Here is a 23,021-nt window from a genome sequence, read left to right on the forward strand (position 1 = left end):
AACATAGAATATTACAATAAAAATAGGATTATAGTAGGTGAGATTATTAACAATTTCACCTAGTAAAACAAGTTTGCACAGTAACATTTTACCAAACTATCTTTTATTATTATAGTTGAAAATAATGCATTCATTTTATTTCACAGTTAAAGTTATTCAGTATCCAATTTTTGCCAACAAGAAAGTAATAATCTTAAGAAAGTGTTTGTGTGTCACTTCGTACATAAAACAAAATTGATAAAAAAGGAAAAACCAAGAAAACATCATGCAACAGAAAAAGACCAATGGTATAGTCCTTATGTTAAAGCTATCCTTTTCCCACATTATATACAAGGCACACTCACTAGCTCAAATATAATTTTGTACAAATTCTCATCATTCTTCGGTCTACTTTCAGGCGAAGAAGACGTGTTCTCTTGACGTTCGCTTGGTCATTGTCAAAACAAAGAAAATAAATTGTCAATAAGTTTGCATGGAAAATTCGCAATTACCAGTGTGTACAAATTAAACGATTAAAGTGAATTAATATATTTAATAGTTGTTTGCGGATTTCAAACAGTGCTTCACGAAAACCTCTTTGCACACAATTCACATTTTTTTCAATTTTATTCGCTGAATCAATGGATACTACGGAAACAATTCCAACTGTAGAGACTGATAATAGAAAACCATATAAGGTATAATACTTTGTTATTTTCACCTTTTTTCATTAGAAAATGTGGATATCCATTTCTTACTCATACGCAAAAAAAAATTCTAACAAAATACTAAAATAAATTAAAACTATGCAATTTATATATATTGTTCCATTCGAATAAACAAATCATTGGTATAGTAATGTAAACAAAAACGAAGTCATAAATTCAATGTAAAAGAGGAGAATTTGGAAAATAATATTAGAAATACATATTAGCAAGTGAACCCTCGAGTTCAAATTTGTTTAAGAAATTAATTATTTGTGTTATATTTTACAAAATAATTAAATGAATAATACATTATCACATAAAATATATGTGATAAAACATTTCACATCAACAGATCAGTCAAAAGATACTTAATATCCGTTGATTGAGTAAAACGATATTTTTTTACCTTATCTTTCTTGTAAAATGAAACCAGCAATTTGCTTTACTTATCCTCAGCTTTTGCCCTAGAACTTTCCTAAAATATCAAATACCAGAAAAATTGTTCTGATTTTTTACTATAAAAAAGAAAACTTTTGCCTTTATACTTATTTTTCTTCTTCGCTTTAAGCTTTTTAGGCCGGACGTACTGTCAACATCCACACACCCTACTTTTGTCGTTGCTCTTTCTTTATGTCTGTTACAACTAAATAACAAATTAAATCACTAAATAAATAAATTAAATCACTTTTTTACATGTCCTCTCACACAATAGACAAGATAATATTCTCGTTGCTATCGTTACTAACTATACGAAAAAGTCTATTTAAATTTGAGAAACACATAATTTTACAGCAGACAACAAATATTATTCTGAGATTTTCATTTTTTATATTAATCCTTATGCTTTTTCCATACATCTATAGCAATTTTTGGTGTTGTGTTTCGATTTTTTTTTTCAATTACACCCGCATCAAAGATAATTTTATTATACTGATGAAACGTACTGCGCATTAATATTAACTAATACCACTAATACTAAACTGCTCTGGGAAGTTTTAATGAGTCCCAGATTTTCTAATGACTAATAATAGTAAATTTACATTAAAAGACAAAATAATTATGTATTTTTCACAAATTTTTAAAAGTTGCGATAAAAGCTCACTTTTATATCTCTTAAAATATGACAGTGATTAAAATATGACTTCAGTTTTTTTTAATAGTTTACCTGCAAATGATTGATTGAAACATTTAATTTTTCAATTTGGTAAAATATTTATTCATTGTTACTTTTTTGAGAAAACTGAATTTAAAACATACAAATTACCGAGAAATTACTAACGCTCAAAGGGGAGATATTGGGGTGAAAATGTGTACACCACTTCTAGACACTTCCACAATTTGTATGGAAGAACCCTTTACTCTTCCAATATTTCAGCATACTCCCGAAAATGATGCAATACTTCCAGCACTTCTTAAACTTCATTCTCTTCTCGTATTTAGAAATCAGTAATTTATTTAATATTAGGAAAAATCTAATTAAGAAAACTTAAAAAAGTCTTAAGAAATTTATTTTTACGTATATATTTTTTTTATTTTGCTTATATTTTGAATTTCTAGCTGCAGATATTTTTGCATACTAAAAATCTGTGTTTTACGACTAACATAATTTCTTTTTATGGATTTTCTAATAAGAGACCAGTGAAGCTTATTTTGTAAACTGTGTTGGAAAGTCAGTAAGAGACCAAAAGTTCGACAACTAATTTAGCACTTCAGAAATACAGTATCGGCCAAAGAATTCTTGACTAAGTTATATTCGAGAAATCAGGTGGAAACAATGATAAAAAAAATTTTTAATTGTTTTTTTTTTCTATTTGAAAATGAGTTGCTTGTAATCCATGAATATTATTTATGCATTTGAAAAAAATATTTTATTTAATATCGTATCAAAAGTAATTGGTTTTCAATAGTTGATTATTTTTTATCAACCTAAAGTAATTTATTTTTACGTATATTTTTTTTATTTTGCTTATATTTTGAATTTCTAGCTGCAGATATTTTTGCATACTAAAAATCTGTGTTTTACGACTAACATAATTTCTTTTTAATGGATTTTCTAATAAGAGACCAGTGAAGCTTATTTTGTAAACTGTGTTGGAAAGTCAGTAAGAGACCAAAAGTTCGACAACTAATTTAGCACTTCAGAAATACAGTATCGGCCAAAGAATTCTTGACTAAGTTATATTCGAGAAATCAGGTGGAAACAATGATAAAAAAAATTTTTAATTGTTTTTTTTTTTCTATTTGAAAATGAGTTGCTTGTAATCCATGAATATTATTTATGCATTTGAAAAAAATATTTTATTTAATATCGTATCAAAAGTAATTGGTTTTCAATAGTTGATTATTTTTTATCAACCTAAAGTTTCTTGTTCCGTTTGAAAAATTACTTAAGTAACTCTGAAAAATAGATCATCCGACAGGATAGTGGTCAGATCAGTGAGATGTCTTTAAGGTTAAAACCCTATACTCAGCCACGCTCTTACTTCATTGCCGTTAATTCGAACCGTTCAACCACAGCACAAGATCCGGCAAATCCTGTACTCCGGAATTGGATAGATATGCCTTTTATTAAAAGGTTTCCCCCAAAAGTATCAGTAATACAGTAATGCAGTTCATAGAGTTCCTACAGTTCCCCTTATTCCTTTCAGTGAAAAGATGTGGCATCTATATATCGAAGTTTTAAACACATCCAAGCTTTTCTAAATAGCGAAATATTATCGAATTATTGTTTTCCTATTAACTTTTAGATAATAGTTACTAATTTCCATATCGAGATTCTCCAAACCACTTTTCAATCATTTAAACACGATCTAAATAAACCCCTAAAATGGTTTTTTGTGGAAGTCAATCACTTAGGCGTTTCCAAAATTCGACTAACATTAAATACTAATACAAAGGCACCTTTTTGTCTCTTACATAACTTTGAAACTCCTGTAAAAATGAAAGAAGATTATATTATAATGTAAAAGATACATTTTTCATAAATAATTAATATTGCGACTACAGTAAACTCTTGCTATCAAATGCTGAAATTTGCAATGATTTGTCTTAGTATTGATGTAGATTAGATTAGATTAGATTTCATTTTATTTCTTGCCTTTTGGATCCAACGATCCTTTCTTAAGACTATATGTACATTGCACATGTAATTTTGCATTATTAAGTGATTTTCATGAAATTTACAATATATATGAGTATGTAAACTCAATATGTGTATGCAGATGAATAAAAAATCGTTGCATTTCAAAAAGTTTGTCGCCCAAATCTCTCTCTAATTCGGGTGGCATTTTGGTCCTAAATGCCCGAATTTGAGAGAGTCTACTGGAAATTTATAACCTTCAACTGAATATTTCCTCGGAGAAATTACAACACTAAAATCTTGTAAAATGTCAACACACTTTTTTGCATTATACTGCCGCTCGAATTAAATCTGAACTAAAAGTAGCGTATACCCAAGAAGCAAAATAGCTGCCTTATAGAACCAAGTATTAAACAAGTCTTTTAGTGCACTTTTAAAAGACTTAAAGTGATCATTTTCTGTTGAAATTCCTATTGAAGTTCTTAATATCCTTAAGAGTGCATCACTTTACTTATAGTAATCTCAGCGATGGAACCAAGAGCGCTATAAGTAAATAAAAAGATTTTTGATTCTATAATGCCTTACTTAAGGAATTCTACAAGACCATATTAAGAAAAAATTGCTTCTTGGGTAGTCTGCAAAATTCGGAATTGGGCAGAGAAGACCTTTATTCGAACACTACCACTTCCAAAAACTTCCAAGCACTTCATTTTCAGCTGTACACCACTTCTAACACTAATATCTCCCGCTTGCTAACGCTTTTTTATGATGACGATAATGCTCTCTCCCTCAAATTTCCTTGACTAGCTGTTCTCAATTTGCGGTCACAGGTGAAATGTGACCTCGTCAGATCGGACCCAGAATTTCGGATTTACACGTTTTGATACTTATTGATCACGAATATCATATGCGCTAAAAATAGATTTTCGTGGACGATCCGTCCCGACCGTCCCGTCCGTCCGTCATATAACCACTTCTGGAGAGAGAACGGAAAGAGATATCGACAAGCGGTTTTCGGCAGAGGTTAAATGTCGATGGGTGGCTAGAAGTAGGTGATGTCAGATCCAACCGCCCACCCTCCCTTCCCCCATTTTGAACTACCACTAAATTTTGTTTTTTTCAATAACTCTGCCCTTATGGAATCGATCGATCTCAAATTTTAGTATGTTATAGCTGGGCCTAAGATCTTTCAATTAATACCAAACTTAAGGTACCCCGACCACCCTAACCCGAGCTAGAATGGGTCAAAAATTCAGTTTTCAAATGGCCATATCTCCGGTTCTAATTGTTAGAACTTGAAAAATTTTAGTGTTTTTTAAAGGTCTTGTGGTGTACTATAAGCCTTACAACACCCCAATTTCATTCGATTTAATCGAAGGTCCAATTAGATGGTTTTTCTTTAAATTTTAGTATATAGTAGCTAAGGTCGAGACCTTTCCAACGGTGGATCGCACTCTTCCCTCGATGTTCCCTGACCCGTGCTATAATCAAAAATGTCTTAACCTGACTGCATTTTCGGTGTTTATGATGCGATTTCGATGAAATTTTAGTATATATTGTAACTGAGATCGAGATCTTTCTAACAATGCGTCCCATCCGTTTCTACACCAACCTACTGTACCCGGACCCTTACTATATTCAAATGGACCAAACTCTATCTCTAATTTTTAACCGATTTCAATGAACTTTTTTTCTTTCGTTGGTCTTCTGCACTCAGACTATTTAAAATAGAAAATGACCAGTGATAAGCCCAGTTAGGCTTATAGTAACTGAGATTGTTTACAGGTGACCTCGAAATGCATGCAACTCGTGAAGAGGCGCTTCGAGGCAATTTAATCCATTTCGATGGCCGAGAACCGTTTGCTTGATGGGATTCTTTACCCCAAAATTCAATTCACTGTCGAATTTTCACGCATTCAAAGTTGCAAACACTACAAGTTGCACGCATTTCGAGGTCGCCTGTAAAGAATCTCAGCTACCATAAGCTTATCTGCGCTTATCACTGGTTTTATTCCGTTATCACATTACTGAAATAATTTTAACCATACAAAAAAGGATGAATAGTGTGAATATTTCAAAGGAAAATGTGAAAATGTAATCAGGCAATGGCTTGATGGGGGAAAGTAAATATATAGATGAAATATAATGGTCAAGAAGTGCCAGTCACGTATTTTCTGACCAAAAAACATGTTCAATATATTCGAAGTAGATATAATATCATGATTGTACTGGCTCAAAAGAGTCAAATATATAAATTTTAACGTACTTTTTCCTATTATTTGCCTGGATAAGGAGTACACTTCATATCTCTATAGATAATATGAATTGAATATGGTTTCTCTATGCCAAATACAATACATTGACCAATATTTTGGTTTTCTTTAAAATTGTATCATACAACAGGTGAAGGATGTCACTAGGAACATCAAAAAGGCTGTCGTGGCAGCTACTCTTGAGGAAGTGAAGACAAAGTCAGCAGAAAAGTTCGGGCGTTCTACGGAAGTACTTCCAACCATTCACCTCGACTCGGATGGAACGGAAATTGATGATGAGGAATATTTTCAAACACTAGAAGCTAATGCAGAGTTGATAGCTGTCTTCTCCGGAGAACAATGGATGGATGTAAGATTTTTATTATAAGAATTATATTTAGAAAAAAAGTAGTTAAGTTTGAAAAAAAACATTTCTACACGACATTACAAAATTCAATATATAAAAAAAATAGGATAGCACTTTAATACTTAAAATTAGAGAAAAGTGTCCTTTAGTTTTTATAAAAGCACACAAGGAACTTAATTAATAAAAATTAGGGAAAAAACATCCCTAAGTGAAATTAGACTTTCTCGCAAACGAGATACAGACAGACCTTAATTTTTACTTCTTCTTTTAATGATCTAAGGTTGTCAGCCTCATGCTCTGAAAATATAAGAATATAGAGTCTCTAAACTCGATGCAATTAAAATATATTTTAATTCCCTAAAATCTAGCACTAATTTATGAAATTCCTTACTCTCAACAAAAAATTCTCAGAATCAAATAGAACGATACAGGAAATAAATTCCAAAATCATATTGACTCAGTTTGAATCTTTAAATATCGCGGGGAGGGATGGGGCAAGAGAAGAAAAGTCCCACTTGAGAACTCCATTTTACTTTTCAGCCCACACATTATGTAACGATAACGACCCGTCGCGACTCTGCTGACAGTACGGACTGTGCAGACGTAGAGAGGGTGCATCTGAAGAAGTTGGTGGGACAGCTGAAGAATAATTTATGCAGCGTGTCTGTGCTGAGTGAGCCAGATCTGGAACTGCTGTCGAACATGGATCCCAATTCTCTAGCCGACATTACGGGCAAGGACTTCATAGAGCAGCTAAAAGAGGCATCAGGCAGGTTAGGGGGAGGGACCGGATGGAGTGGTGATCCTCCCCATCTTGACAGTCTCAATGTTTCTCTATCTATTACACCAACCCTCACATTTAATCCCCCAACTCATCCCACTCACCAGCATGCTAACAGAATTGTCATTTGCTTTGCCTGAGTAGATTAAAAACCAGTAATAAGCCCAGATAAGCTTATGGTAGCTGAGATTCTTTACAAGTTACCTCGAAAATCGTGCAACCCGGGGTGCTTGCAACTCGGAATTCGTGAAAATTCGATTGTTAGTTGAATTTTTGGGGTAAAGAATCGTGTCTGGAAATCTGTTCTGGAAAACTGGCGATCGGAGCGCATAAAATTGGCTCGACGCGATTCTTTATCCTCAAAATTAAATTCACAATCGAATTTACACGCATTCAGACTTGCAAACACCCCGAGTTGCACGCATTTCGAGGTAGGGGGAAGTGGGGCACCTTTCACATTAGGATTTTTCACCTATTTTTAAATAAAATTGTGCCTTAACGTGATATAAAATAGCTTCTCAATCTGTTTGTGCAGTAAATTATATCACGATAAGGCTCAATTTTGTTTAAAAATAGGTGAAAAATCCCAATTTCAAAGGTGCCCCACTTTCAAAGTTGCCCCACTTCCCCCTAACTTGTAAAGAATTTCAGGTAACATAAGCTTATTTGGGCATATTTTAGTCATTTTCTATTTTCAATAGCCTGAATGTTAAATACCAACAAAAGAAAAATAAGTTAACAGAAATCGGTTAATAAACCTTAGAGATAGAGTCTAGTCCATTTGAATATATAGTAATGGTATAGAGGTACATTGGGATGGAGTAGAGTAGGGACGGATGGGACCCATTGTTAGAAAAATCTCAATCTCAGATACAATATATACTAAAATTTAATCGAAAATGCATCATAAACACAGAAAATAAGTCAGTAGAGCGTTTCAACTAGGAAAAAATTTTTTTGGCACTATTCTCACGGTGCTGTATTTGATGAGACAAGAAAGTTTTTCTTCTACGACCATATGATCAGACGCTGTTCAGAGGTGGCTGAACGACCCTCTCTGTAGTGTAAAATCCGGTAAAATCAGAAATTTGTTCTACAGAGAGGGTCGTTCAGCCACCTCTAAACAGCGTCTGATCATATGGTCGTAGAAGAAAAACTTTCTTGTCTCATCAAATACAACACCGTGAGAATAGTGCCAAAAAAATTTTTTCCTAGTTGAAACACCCTAATAGTCAGGTCAAGACAATTTCCATTATAACTTAGCTCAGGGAACATCGAGGGAGGAGTGTGACCCACCATTGGAAAGGTCACAACCTCAGCCTTTAAAAAGGTCACAACGTCAGCCTTTAAGGTTACAACCCTTAAAAAATAAAGAAAAAGCATCATCTAGTTTTCGAACTATTCGACATCTATTAATCGAAAATCACCTTCTCGATTAATTCCCCCCGACCCCCCTGACCCAAGTTAGAAGCGGTAAAAAATTATATTTTTAAATGGTCATATATCTGGTTTTTATTGTCAGAATTTGAAAATTTTTGGAGTTTTGGAAAACTCTCGTGGAGTACTACAACCTTACTAATACACCGACTTCATCCCATTTAATCGAAGGTCCGATTAATTGAAAAAAATCGAGAAATTTCAATTACAAATATTTTGAGAACTAGACGACCCCTGTCCCGAACTAGAAGGGGTCAAAATTCTAATTATTCAAAAACAAAATGGTGTTTTGGAAAGGTCTCGTGGGATACTAGAACTTTTTTGACACCTCAATTTCATTCGATTTAATCGAGGGTTCGATTAATCGAAAAATCGCTTTTTGAAATTTAAATTTCAAATATTTTGAGAACTAAACGATGTTTTTTCTTTAACCCTTTAAGGACGATTGGAACACCGGTGTCCCATAAAGAAAATAAATTTTCCTGACTAACTAAAAGTTTTTTTTCATACGTTTTTTTTATACGTTTTTGCAAAGTAGAAGGTTAAAGGAATCTAGGATATTTTTTGCAAGTCTCCAGCTATTTGTTATATAGTAAATTTTGAAGCTCAAAAATGGCGAATTTTTAAATTCTCATAATGAAAAATAATTTAAATAATTTTTTATACTTCCAATTTTTTTTAAGCATGACCGTTTTGGAAAAAGAAACTACAATACTCAAACAAAATATTTTTCATTAGAGTGAAAATTATCATTCATTGATATTGTCAGAAAAATTACTTAAATTTTTAGGCTATTTTTGTTTCTTTTATCCGTTTAACGGATATTGTTTATCCGTTTCATTTTTATTGCTGATTTTCGATTCGCGAAAAATGCCTCATCGTTAGAGGGTTAAATTTTAATATGTTATAAGTGAGATCGTTACCTTTCCAACGATGGAGTTCTTCGTTCTCCAAAGATATTGCTCGACGTGAGCTATAACCAAAAATGTCTTGACGGGACCATATTTTCGGTGTCTATTAAGCGATTTCAATGAAATTTCGATGAAAGGTCTGAGATCGAGATGTTTAGAATAGTGGTTCCCATCCGTCCTTAATCCAACCTACTGTACCCTGACCCTTATTATATCTAAATAGGCCAGACTATATCTCGGAAGTTTATTAACCGATTTCAATGAAATTTTTTTTGCTAGCCTTTCGCACTCAAACTATTTAAAATAGAAAATGACCAATAATAAGCCCAGATAAGCTTATAGTAGCTGAGATTCTTTATAGGTGACCTCGAAATGCGTGCAACTCGGGGTGCTTGCAACTCGGAATGTGTGAAAAAGTACTTATATTTCTCCACAATATCCCCTCTATAAATAAGTTTCTAAAACACTGGCATCTAATTAAATTTTCCCACAGCTCTGTGTAAAAGATAATATGAAAGGATTTCTCAAACCTAGTACTATAAATTAATACCAGTCTGCTTTCATGAGGTTTTACACGCTTTTAGTACCTCACCATACTGTCCTCTTGGGGCCAAATAATAGCTCAAAAGAGTTAGTTTCTCGATAGTTACTGTAAAATGTGTTTCATTGTTCTACAGGAAATAAGTTGCAATAAATTATTCCTGGGGAAAACTTCAACCAATATTACATAAAATGTGCAATATTGTCTTGTTGAAGCGGAAATTGGAAGCATTTTAAAATGACTTTGCCAGTTCCTCAATACGAATTTAATTATGGAGTGTGCTTCCGTGGTATTCACTAAAATGGAGATGGTGATGTAAGGAAGCAAAATCAATGTGGTTGTCTTACTATTAAGTCATTCTGAAAAGGATACTTTCCAGGTCAAGAAGTACTCAAATCAGTAGAAAGTCAATTTAGCAAACGCAGTGATGTCTTTGAACACGAATAAAACAAAAATTTTATAATCATAAATGAGCACAAGTACAGAAATTGGTCCAAATTGAAATAGAAATCAAGTTCAATTGGATACAATAAATTGATTTTACCTTCCAATGTCTATTTTCAATCCCTGTCAATTATTTTAAATTGGAATATTCAAAAATGAATAATGTTTAATAAAATATCTGGGATACTGCTAAAAATAGATTTCGCGAGTGCAGTGAGTTTTCAATTGAAATTACATGCATTTTTAAAAGAAGCTACTGATAATATAGTTTTGAAAGCTCATGAAAGCTACGTATGTTTATTTTTTGTGAATTTCACTTTCGAGACATTTTCGTATAAGTCGAAATATTTAGGCTTAAACCAAATTTACGTATCATAAATTAGGCTCAATAATCCTAATATTTAGAATAAAATTGACAGCCGGATTCGATGTTGTGGTACGAGTACATTGCATTCCCTATAAACCTTAATGCGTCCACATAATCACCACTATCGCAATAATGATAAATAATCTGAAGCGATCAAGTGGGAAAAAGCAAGTGTTTTGAAACTTATGACTAATGCACAATAACTTTTGTTTGTAAACATGTTTTCAAAAGTTCCCATGAGAATGAGCGAGATGACTAGATCTAGATCTCACTCACTCTCACTGAAATGTAAAAAACATGATTACTAAACAAAAGTTATTGTGCGTTGGGCATTACAGTCGCACAGAATAAAACTTATTTTCAAACATAATTATTCCTTTTACAAGGAAGGTTAAATGAAGTTGCATATTTTTAGAACAAAGTAATAGAAAACTGTATACTTGCAATGTTCATGTTTCGGAATTTGGCTCCTAATAGATTATTAGATGATTATTTTGAAAAAAAACTATATATCTCTATGAAATATATTAATAATATAATAATAATTGTGGCACAACGTTCCATGGAGGAACTAGGCCTTCCCACATGGAGAGTATGGAATATCCATTATTATTTTTTCTTATAATATAATCTTATACAGTAGAGTCTCGCTATAGTCCATATTTAGTTTCAAATTTGACACTTGGGTCGCACTTATAGTCCATGTAATTTTCTAAAATTATCAACGATTTTTAGTATTGAAATTGCTCGACGGCTTCCACTTTCTTTGCGAATGTGGTACTTGTCCTCGCTTTCTTCATTGTGGATCACAATTATCACAACCACTTAATAAAGTTTGCCAAAAATATTAAAATAATTATGCATGTCGCGTACTAAAAAACATAACCTAACTTAAAATCAGTGTTTTGAAATCAACGGTCGATAAATTGTGGACTATAGAGCGATGGCCTATAGCGAGACTCTACTGTAATTCTTGCAAGATAATTTAAATAAAGTCCAAGTTTTAGCAAATAGTTTGAAAAATAGGCTTTTTAAAAGTGGGTTTATCTTTGATTTTCTAAAATTTGATATTGAAAGGTTTTTCGAAAATAGGTGTCCAAGGACAAAATATTCACCTTGACTACCTCCGAAACATATTCGAAAATGAAAAAAAAATAAGAGCCGTTTTTGAAAAAGAAACCAAAACATATGGTTTCAGATAGGAAAGAGGGGCTCTTAGACGGTGAGACCTCTGACTTGACACTCACAGTATTGTGAGTTCGAGTCCCGCCCGGTGCAATGATCTGAATATCGGATTTAGACAATTTTCACATATAATACTAACGTAATAGTATAATGCACCATCTTCGCCAAAAAAAAAACTCTGGAAGAAGCATCCACACTACAGGAAGGCGCTGTACATGTGGGGTCTACAATGGACTTAACAGATTCTTCCACTACGGGATATGACATTGTAAAATGTTTACCTTGTAATACAAATATCTCGATATTATTAAAAATAATAGTCATATATTTCAGAAGAGATACGTCAGATTTATCAAAATTATTTGGAAAAATCGAAGCCAAATTATGTGCGAAGTCTGAAAACATCTCTTACAGCGAAATCATTATTATTATTTAGTATTGTCAGAAAAGTTACTTAAATTTTTGGGCGATTTTTGTCCCTATCGCTCATAGAGGCAAAAAAATACACCGAATCAGACTCTGTTGGACCTTCCAAGGTTAGATGTAAGAGTTATCATTGATTATTTTTACCAGTTTCATTTTTATTGTTGATTTTCGGTCCTTAAAAAGTGTTTCGTCCTTAAAGGGTTACAGCCCCTTTTAGGCTTAAGATGTGCGAAATTCTGAAATAAATACTAATGGATTCTAATAAAAAGTAATGGACTAGAAATCTTCTAGATATCGATGGCTCAAAATATAAAACGAATAAGTCGCGAATGGATAACTTTACAGGAGAGTTATTTTAAACTGAGATTTTGCATGCTGACTATAGGATTTTAAACTTAGACCTTTCTTGATTTTTGCCGTTTTATTCTTCTACACCTAACCTTCTACCTAGTAGAAGAATAAAGCAGCAAAAATCAAGAAAGGTCTAAGTTTTTCCGTCCACTGCCGGCTACATCACATCAGACCGAAATTCTGTCCTCACAGTGATTATGTGAATTAAGACAGACCGGGGGAAATAATCACGTATGAAATTCTATAGTATGATGTTTTAATTTCCCATAGAAGGAATATTGAGAAAACTACGACTTATTCGAAATCGAACGCTTCCCTTTCATTCATTAAAATATTTATAAGCCTAATATAAGCAACAGCCATATCATTTCATTATTTACAAATTATACATTAATGAAAAAAAAATTGCTGGCTTATTCTGCCTCGGTCTCCCCTACACCTGAAAGGTTTATGTTCAAGAGGTAACTCATTCCCATTTTTACTGATAAAGTTTCTCGAGTTTCGTGATGCACAAAATTGGTTTCTCGGGCTTTACGGTGCAAAAATTGGGTTTCTCGAGTTTCCAATGCAATTCTTGCTTTTCTACACTCAGAAAAATAATCGAGTAAAACTTACTCGAATCGATGTTGCATTGACTCTTTTTCGTTGTGATTTTCGATTAACTATATTTTAGAGTTGATTTTACTTCATTTTAGGTGTAATATTCGGAAGAGTTGTTTTAACTTTTTCTCCCAAAAATTTACGTGACAAAAGAGTGTAAATAACTCTTTTTAAGACTGAAAATAACTCGTTTTAAGAGTTAAAATTACTCGTTCTAAGAGTTAAAACATCTTTTTTGGAGTTAAAATAACTCTTTTTCAAATCCCAAAATGGATAGATTTTGCAATTTTATGTTTTTTTATTTCATCATTTTCTTTATTAATATTTTCTTGATCTCAAATTCCCTATATTCCGAGCGAAATATCACGTATGATGCACGCACATATCTTCATGAAACACTGTTAGGCATGTTTCTAATTAATGTTCCATATGAACTTTGTCATACGAAAATCTTCTTGAGTGAAGTATATTTTTAAAACGAAAATACTTAAGCATACACTTCAGTCGAGATGAACTTTTACATCGAAAAAGAGTAATAATTACATCGATATACGACGAATTAAATCAACTCGAACGAAGAGTTGTTTCCACTCTTATTTACTAAATGTTACAACGAAAAAGAGTAACAATTACATCGATATTCGTAGAGTTAATTCAACTCTACCATAGAGTTGTTTTAACTTTTCAGGTTTTTTCTTAGTGTACACTGACTGAGAGAAATCCGAATAAGTTGAAATAACACTCCAAAAATGTTAATTTTATCCTGCATTATTGATCCGAAATCGGTGTAAATATTATGCTTTTTAGGTGTATTATCGGTTAAAGTTACCCTTTTTCATGTTGATTTTACACTTAAAAAGGTGTAAAATTAACATTAAAAATGTTGATATATTTTTACACCCAAAAAGTGTTAAAGTTACCAGGAAAAAGTTAATTGCACCCCCTTTTTTCTCAGTGTAGGGTTTCACGATGCAAACAGTGAATTTATCGGGTTTCGTAAAGCGTTTTTCGGAGAATTAACAAGAGTTTCTCAATATGAGTAACCCCTTGGGTATGTTGCAATTTTAGAATTATTAAAATTACTGTAATTCTGACAATCTCGTTTTTACTTGTCGACTAATGGGAGGGGAAGATTTCAAGTCGCTATTTCTAACCATTTAGCCTTTAGGTATAATGACATTTGGATGGATAGATAGACAGACGGACAAAAAAGCGTGACATCTTTTCTCCGAAATTAACAGACTCGCAAAGATATGTTGGGCTTCCCGTGGGGTAAAACACGGAAATTTCAAGAGATTATTTTCTGCTCGCTCCGGTGTCTCGGTATGGTTTGAACAATATAATATGTTTCCAAAGAAATTCACTTTCGCACTTCATAATATTGAACGACATTCATTCCATTAATTCATTATACTTTTTCACAAAATAAGTGGCAATACACTGAGAGAAATCCGAAAAAGTCTAAATAACATTCCGAAAATGTTTATTTTACCCTGCAGTATTGATCCAAAATCGGTGTAAATATTACCCTTTTTAGGTGTATTAGGGATTAAAGTTACTCTTTTTCATGTTAATTTTACCCTTAAAAAGGTGTAAAATTAACACTATAAAATGTTGATATATTTTTACACCTAAAGTGTTAAATTTATGAGGAAAAAAAGTTAATCGCTCCCTCTTTTTTCTCAGTGTATAAAATAAAAACTTTAATTCTAATTTGCTCTAAAATTTATTTACCCCTATTATTAAGTACAACTTAAATTAATAGAATTTATCTTTACAGACTCCTGCATGAAAAGCGACAGGCTTTTGACGCAATTGAGCTGCTAAGGATGCTGGCCAAGGAGCGCGGAATTACACTTGAGGTGCACCATGACATTAGTGATGCCATTATTGTTCGTGAACGCAATTCTAGTGGACCATCTCTTGAACATTCCACAAATTACGCTTCATGTAGTGAAACAAAAAGGGATGCACCACGATCAAAAAATTCCGAATCTTCGCCAGCAACTTGATACGTGTATTAATTCAATACACAATTAATGAAGAAACCCTGCAAGCCACATTAAAGCACACATTAACGACATATTAACTATTAATATGATTGCAAATGTTAAACACTAAACTTACATGTAAAATTTCAAAGGTAGACACCTTTAAAAGAAATAATCGCTACATGTAGTTGTTATTACCGATTAACAATAACACTTTCTGGTAGAACGGAGAAATAATAAAGCGCAGAGTCTATTGTTCAATGAGAAATGTTGCATATAAAATAATCTAAAATTATGAAAGCAAAAAAAAAATCAAATAGAATGGTAAAGTTGCGAAATATCCCACGTAAATTTATTTGTCGATGTGTTAGCCGAAAAAGGACAGACGAATTATATAGAGTCGTGGTGTTAAAGTACTTATAATTAAAGATAAAAGTAACATGATATTTTTGCGATATACAAGGAAGAAAGGCGATAAGAAAGATTATGATGACGAAGAAACTCGCCTACAGTGAGAATTATATTTAACAGAATTTTCAAAATTATTGGCAAAGCTTGCAAACATAACAATGAAAATTATTATCATATTAAAAAAAAAATTGCAAACTTTTATTCTGAAAATGTTCAACAATCTTCTTATATCACCGTTTGAGCACTGATTTTAACATTTTATTGTTGTCTAAAATAGAAGTTTATTGATATAACATTATTCTGCCATTTAACTGCAATGCAAATACAAACTTATTTTAAAAAAAAAGAAACGAATAATAATAATAGAAAACCCACAAAAAACATTTATGATAATTCAATTAAAAAAAAAAACCTAAATCGGAAAATTCCAAATTCAAATCCCTCATGGTTGAATTTCTCGAATAACATTACCTTTTCCGACATGGTAAAACCTTCCCAAGACTGATAGATTTACCCTCGAGATGACACGATAAAAATTTCGTACTTAGTTCTTTTACTCCAATTGTACTCGTAAGTTAACATGGCGTAAATTAAAAATGTGAAAATCAAAAGACATATAGTGTCTTTCAAATTGACAAATTCTTTGTCAACCTTATTAAGTCCTTAGAGAGAATACGAATAAACAAAAAAAATCTTACTTTTAAACCCAAAAATATACAGATGTATATTTAAAAAAATCAAAAGTTAGAAAAACAAATTCGGATTTGATCATAGTGTGCTGTTAAACCATACCGTTACCCAAGTGACCCCAAAAAAAGGTAAATTTTTGGAAAACTGTATTTATGAAAAAAAAAAACATTTTCTCATTCAATTTTTTTTGTAATGAATATCAAGTACATTTGAAACAAAAAGCATTTGAAAATTGTCAATGTCATCTATTTGACAACGAATTTGCACAGTCGAAACACTTCTTGAACAATGTAAAATGCAACATTAAATGTAACACGAACCAGAACCAGCATGTCAATAAATTCCTTGTAGAGAACAAAGTAAGAGCTTTTTACTTCTCTCGTTACTCATTGTATGGATGATAGAGAAAGCAAATAGCCCAAAACTTCAAATAATTTTACTCGCAATACCGACGACTGATAAATTTCGTTCTTATGAACAATATTATGTAATATTTAATGTAGTTTCTAGTGCCAAGAGATTTTTTTTAAAAATGGAAATATCATTGAAAATTCGTAACTTTTGAGGTTAATATTTACTATAGCAATTATTATGTAGTTGAAGATTTGCAAAAAAAAAATATTCTAGATCCTACAACCTTCAACTTTATGATTACGTACACTGAGAGAAATCCGAAAAAGTTAAAATAACATTCCGGAAATGTTTATTTTACCCTGGAGTATTAATCCTAAATCAGTGTAAATATTTTGCTTTTTAGGAGCATTAGGGCTTAATGTTACTCTTTTTCATGTTAATTTTACCATTAAAAAGGTGTAAAATTAACATTATAAAATGTTGATATATTTTTACACCCAAAAAGTGTTAAAGTTACGAGGAAAAAAAGTTAATTGCACCCCCTTTTTCTCAGTGTAGGGTTTCAAGATGCAAACAGTGAATTTATCGGGTTTCGTGAAGCGTTTCTCGGAGAATTAACAAGAGTTTCTCAATATGAGTAACCCCTTGGGTATGTTGCAATATTACAATTATTAAAATTACTGTTTTAGGTGTATTATGGGTTAAGTTACCCCTTTTCATGTTAATTTTACACTTAAAAAGGTGTAAAATTAACATTAAAAAATGTTGATATATTTTTACACCTAAAAAGTGTTAAAGTTCTGAGGAAAAAAATGTTAATCGCACCCTCTTTTTTTCTCAGTGTACAAATATTAGAAAAAAAATAGCTTTAGGTAGTTAGGAAAAGTATTTTCTTTATGGGTCACGAGTGACCCAATCGTCCTTAACCCTTTAATGACGAGACGCTTTTTACGGACTGAAAATCGACAATAACAATAACAAAGTCCAACAGAGTCTGATTCGGTAAGTTTTTTGCTTCTATAAACGATAAGGGACAAAAATTGCCCAAAAATTTAAGTAATTTTTCTGACAATACCAATGAATAATATTTTTCGCTTTAGTGAAAAATATTACGTATGAGTATTGTAGTTTTTATTGCCAAAAGGGTTTTTGCTTAAAAAAAAATTTGAAGTATAAAAAATAAATAAAATCAATTATGAATTTGAGAATTTAAAAATTCGCCATTTTTGAGCTTAAATATTTACTACATAGCAAATAGCTAGAGACTTGCAAAAATTATTCTAGATTCCTTCAACCTTCTACTTTACAATTATGTGCAGATATAAGAAAAAAGTAACTTTAGGTACTCAGAAAAATTTATTTTCTTTATGGGACACCGGTGTTCCAATCGTCCTTAAAGGGTTAAAGTAGTAATCTGTGAAAAGAAAACTTTCCATGAGATTTTGTCGAAATAAGGGAAGACCTTGCTCCTGGTGGTGACCAAAACTGGACGACGTGGATTCTCTCAATCGTTTGAGTAGCGGCGTAGTGCAATCGAGAGACAACAGGCGGCGATGGGGCTTCTGGGAGTATAACTTCCTTTATGACTGTGAGGTAATTCAAACTATACCACAATTCTGTATTTGTCCGTTTCCCCTGCTTCATGCGGAGAGTAGAGAACTCGATGTCGGCAAGTCCGCTTGCCATTGACGTCACTCGTTATTGGGCAAGACATGTGTAAATTTTATGCCTTGATACGACTAATATAAGAATCGCTATCCAAAACATGAATTTTAAAACTTGTCATAGTTTTTTTAAATCTGTGCTATTTCTGACATCCAGTCTGGGACTTTGCGGTGTAGTGGGAAAGTGGGACACATTTGTATTGGAGTAGGGTAAATTAAGCTAATTCAAAACCTGCTCCAAATGGAAATTTTTCGATACTCCAAATGGAGACGACATTATTTTCATGATAAATACAGTATTAAATTATTATATTTATAAATTTTCTATACCACAGTTTCATTAATTAGTTAATTTTGCTCCAAATAAAGCGAAAATTCATTCATATTCACGAATTTTAATTTGTTAATTTCTCAGAAAAATTAAAAGTGTACCTTTTCACCATCGAATTTTTTATCGATCGACCATGTTTTCCAATGAAAAACACAATGAGGTAATTGTAGTTTATTCGTTTTGTTTAATATTTATGTCATATTATTACTAATTTATGTCATATTTAACTAAAATTAGCTAGAAGCTAATTTTAGTTAAATTCAGTGCTAATCTTTCTTGTTAACGGTACGTGAAGTTTTCAAATGAAATAATTACCTACTTCGTGAACAAAAAGGATTTTTCTGAAGTGTCTGCAAATGCTTCAATAGGAAACTCCGGAAATATGATTTTTTGGAGAGATTTTCTTATTGTTTTAGATGGGAAAGGAGAAAAGGTCAGGAATAAGAACAAATCCTGCACTCAAGAGCAACTCAACAAGGTTTTGAAAGCCTTTCGTCGCGGTTTCACTTAATCTGTTTGTCTCCAATTAGAAACTTTCCCTTGTCTCCATTTGGATTAATTTGTTTCCAATAGAAGCATTTTACGCTCGCGTGTTTTTTTGTACATAAGAAGTTTTGAAATTATATCTAAAGAATTTTCACTAAACAGTAACATTCTAGAAGAGTCAAGGAGCAAATTTATGTAATTCTCTTCAGAAAAAAATATGAACTTAATGTGTTGAATCTTCTGTCGAAGTTAAAACGTATAGAAATGGTTTTGAACTAGGACATTTACCCTACTTTAAAAGAGATTTTTTTTGTCCTATTATTTTTCAAAGGAATTGCGGCTTATCATAATAATATGTATTTTGTCTTCATAATTTGTTTATCGAGCTAAATTATACCATGGTAAAGTCTAGATCCATTTGAAATTAGGAGAAAAAAGTCCTATTTTAAAGCTACCTCACTCCCCCTAATATTGTACAGTCGAATTCCTCAAATTTGAACGACGGTTGAGTTCAAAATGTAAAATTTGAGGTTGTGTGAAGAAAGTTTTGCATGGAGTCTGAATTACAGTAGACTCTCGCTAATTCGGCTCTTTTAAGATCGGGCTACTTTTTAATTCGGGCGGCAGTTAAATTCGAAAATAGTTTGTTGACATTTTTCAAGTTTGGTTATGATTATCAAATGAATCAAATATGCTCAAATTTGGCATGGTTTGTCTTAGCTTTGATGTGATTTTGCATTATTGAGGGATTTTCATGCAATTTACGTTATATATGAGTGTGTAAACTCAATATCTATATGCACATGAATAAAAAATCGTTGCATTTCAAAAAGTTTGTCGCCCGAATTTCTGTGGAATTCGGCTGACATTTCGGTCCCATATGCCCGAATTTGAGAGAGTCTACTGTAGAACCGTTTTTCTCTGGTGTTTCCTCAATATTATCGTATTATATTAACTTCTGCAGCAAATTCCATTTATTTCACAATAAATTACATTGATATATTCTCTAAAGTTATTAGGTGAGATTCTTAACAATCTCACCTACTATAATCCTAACAAAATTTCATGTCGTCCGATCGACCTCAAACTTGGCCAAAATGTGTTTCATCACTTCCTGATCACGAATATACAGTTCTGTCTCTTTATATGCACACTCTCTATATGCACAGCTTTTGTGTCGGTTGCATTCAAAATCAATTTGTTTACATTTTGACAAAGTAATAAAGAAAATTATTTTCTTGGTAACTAATTTTTCTCGTTTTTAATTATCTTAATTTTATTTTTTCTGTCTCATATCATAGTTAAAATAACACGGGGAATTCTAGAACAATAAAAAATAATAATGTTTTAAAAGAAAGAAAAAAACCGTTGGGAATTTCAAAAAAAGTTGTGCATATTCAGAGAGAGAACTGTCAAAAAAAGTACCCAAACTGTGCATATAGCGAGACAGCACTGTATGGGGGGCTAAGTTACGTTCCCGGCCGGCCGGCCGCTCTTTGGAGCTTAATAGCTCCTAAACTAAAAGATATATCGACTTGCGGTTTTCGGCAAAGGTTATATATCGTATGAAAATTGCAACTTGGTGCATTGACCCCCCACCCCCCACCCCTCCTTCCGCCATTTTGAAGACCCTCATTTTTTTGTTTTCTTAATGGCTCCGCCCCTATGGCATCGATCGGGCTCAAATTTAAGTATGTTATAGCTGGGCCTTAGGGCTTTCGATCACTTAAGGTCCCCCGACCCCCCTGACCCAAGCAATAAGGGTCCAAAAAACAATTATTAAAATGGCCATAACTCCGGTTCTAATTATCAGAATTTAAAAAGTGAGGGCGTTTTGGAAAGCTCTCGTGAAATTCCACTTCCCCTTCTAACATCACAATTTCATAAAACCACCGCTAGGGGCGCTATTTTTAAAAAGAAGATTTTTAAATTTTCTAAGTTAAATAACTCAGAAATACCTTTATACATCGGGCTGAAATTTTAGTATGTTGTAGCCGCTGATTATACCTACCAAACAAAAAAAAATACTTAAGTCGATCCATAACCCCTGACCCGAGCTATAAGGGGTCAAAGTTCGAATATTGACCGGCCTCTATCTCCGATTCTAATTAACGTATCGACCTAAATTTTAGTTTTTTGGTTTCGTCTCGATGAGCACTTTCAGATGGAAGTTCAAAAAGTCACCACAGGTGGCGCTGCGATGGCGTCAAAATTAATCGAAATTCAAACTAATTTTTCTCAAAAACGGCATTGTGCAAGTTAATGAAATTTTAGAGTGTTATGGTCCAGTCTAGGACGTTTCCAAAATGGGGCATATGTGCGCTGTCGTTACATAAGAACCGGAGATATGAGGGGTCAAAGTTCACGAAATTCAAAAAATCATATCTCCGGTTCTATGTGACCGATCTTAATGAGTGAGGGCTTAAACGAAAGATCTCACCAAATGCTACAACTTTCTAGAACATTTGAACTTCCTGGAACCAACACCAGGGGCGCTAGAGTCCAAAAACCAATTTCAATATCACATAACCTCAATTATCTCGACACGTGCTTAACCGATTTTGATGATTACTTCAACATAATTGTAGGGGACATCTGTCTCTATATTTCGTCCATACATCATTTTTCAATCAGATAATGCGATTTGTCCGATTTTGTCGTTTAAGTGTGAAAAAAATGATTTTTCCCATAATAACGCTTTGAAATCACTCAGATGCCAATTTGACTGCCTCTACTCCACCAAGACACTTAAAATAGGGTTTTAAATGGAAAGTCTCACAAAATACAACAATTCTTTCATATAGTTGAAATTCACCAAATGAACACTTGGGGCGCTCTGGTCGAAAAAACGAGTTCAGAAACAAACAACCTCGATTATCTCGGCTTCTGATTAATCGATGAGATCAAGTTCTACAGCAAAATTATAGAGAACATTCTGGTCTACATTTCACCCATATATCACTTTTCTGTCACTCCATCCAAATCTTTGATATTTTGGTTTAAATACAAAATTTGTATAATTTCACGAAATTGATTCAAGATAACTGAATGGCGTACCGCAACTTCAGCTCTAAATCGAATTTGCATGCATTCCGAGTTAGCTCACATTAAGAATCTCACGTACATAAGCCGGTTAGGATTATCTGTCCCTTTTTCCCAAAAGTTACTTAACTAAGTACTAATTATTCCAAATTTAATTTTCAAATAGAATTTGTAAGTTGTTAATTGCAGTAGAAGCCGAAAACTATCACTTCTTATAGGGTGTGCTATTTATAGTGTGAATATTGTGTAATATTTAATATAATTTGTTAAAATTTACATTTTTCTTGCCTAATTGAAACGCAAAACGAACCCTAACCATACGTTAATGAAAGAGGGAAATTACAAATATCTAAAACCATCACCACTTCTCTTAATTTAAGCTTTGCAAGTGGTTATAGTCCAGACTACATAATTCTTCTAGCAGTTCAAATAATATATAATGTCTCTGACGTCATGTCATTACATTGCATTATAAAACATTAATATTTGCGTTGCATAATAAACTGAAGCTTTATTAATTTTTTTCTTATATATAAAATCAGTTGTATTTCACATTATTAACTCTGTTGATAATAGAAATCTTACAAATATATCATCAATTGACTGTCTATAAGGCTTTGTTGGG

At 32.5% G+C, this 23,021-nt stretch overlaps 1 protein-coding gene across 1 annotated transcript; it reads left to right on the forward strand.

Moving 5' to 3' along the window:
- The first annotated feature begins 374 nt into the window (after positions 1–374).
- Positions 375–16,878, forward strand: LOC129801822 (DNA fragmentation factor subunit alpha). The gene is made up of 4 exons (XM_055847174.1): positions 375–677; positions 6,169–6,387; positions 6,925–7,157; positions 15,208–16,878. The coding sequence occupies exons 1-4, from the start codon at positions 621–623 to the stop codon at positions 15,437–15,439; spliced, it is 741 nt and encodes a 246-aa protein (XP_055703149.1). The 5' UTR covers positions 375–620; the 3' UTR covers positions 15,440–16,878.
- Positions 16,879–23,021: the final 6,143 nt, after the last annotated feature.

The sequence above is a fragment of the Phlebotomus papatasi genome, chromosome 2 (assembly GCF_024763615.1).
Source record: "Phlebotomus papatasi isolate M1 chromosome 2, Ppap_2.1, whole genome shotgun sequence".
NCBI classification, from domain to species: Eukaryota; Metazoa; Arthropoda; class Insecta; order Diptera; family Psychodidae; genus Phlebotomus; species Phlebotomus papatasi.

What these genes read in the sequence shown, in the direction of transcription:
- LOC129801822 (XM_055847174.1), top strand. Translation starts at nt 621, where the DNA reads ATGGATACTACGGAAACAATTCCAACTGTAGAGACTGATAATAGAAAA. An exon ending in ATAATAGAAAACCATATAAG is followed by an intron (nt 678 to 6,168) that starts GTATAATACTTT and finishes ATCATACAACAG; the next exon opens with GTGAAGGATGTCACTAGGAA. An exon ending in CCGGAGAACAATGGATGGAT is followed by an intron (nt 6,388 to 6,924) that starts GTAAGATTTTTA and finishes TTTACTTTTCAG; the next exon opens with CCCACACATTATGTAACGAT.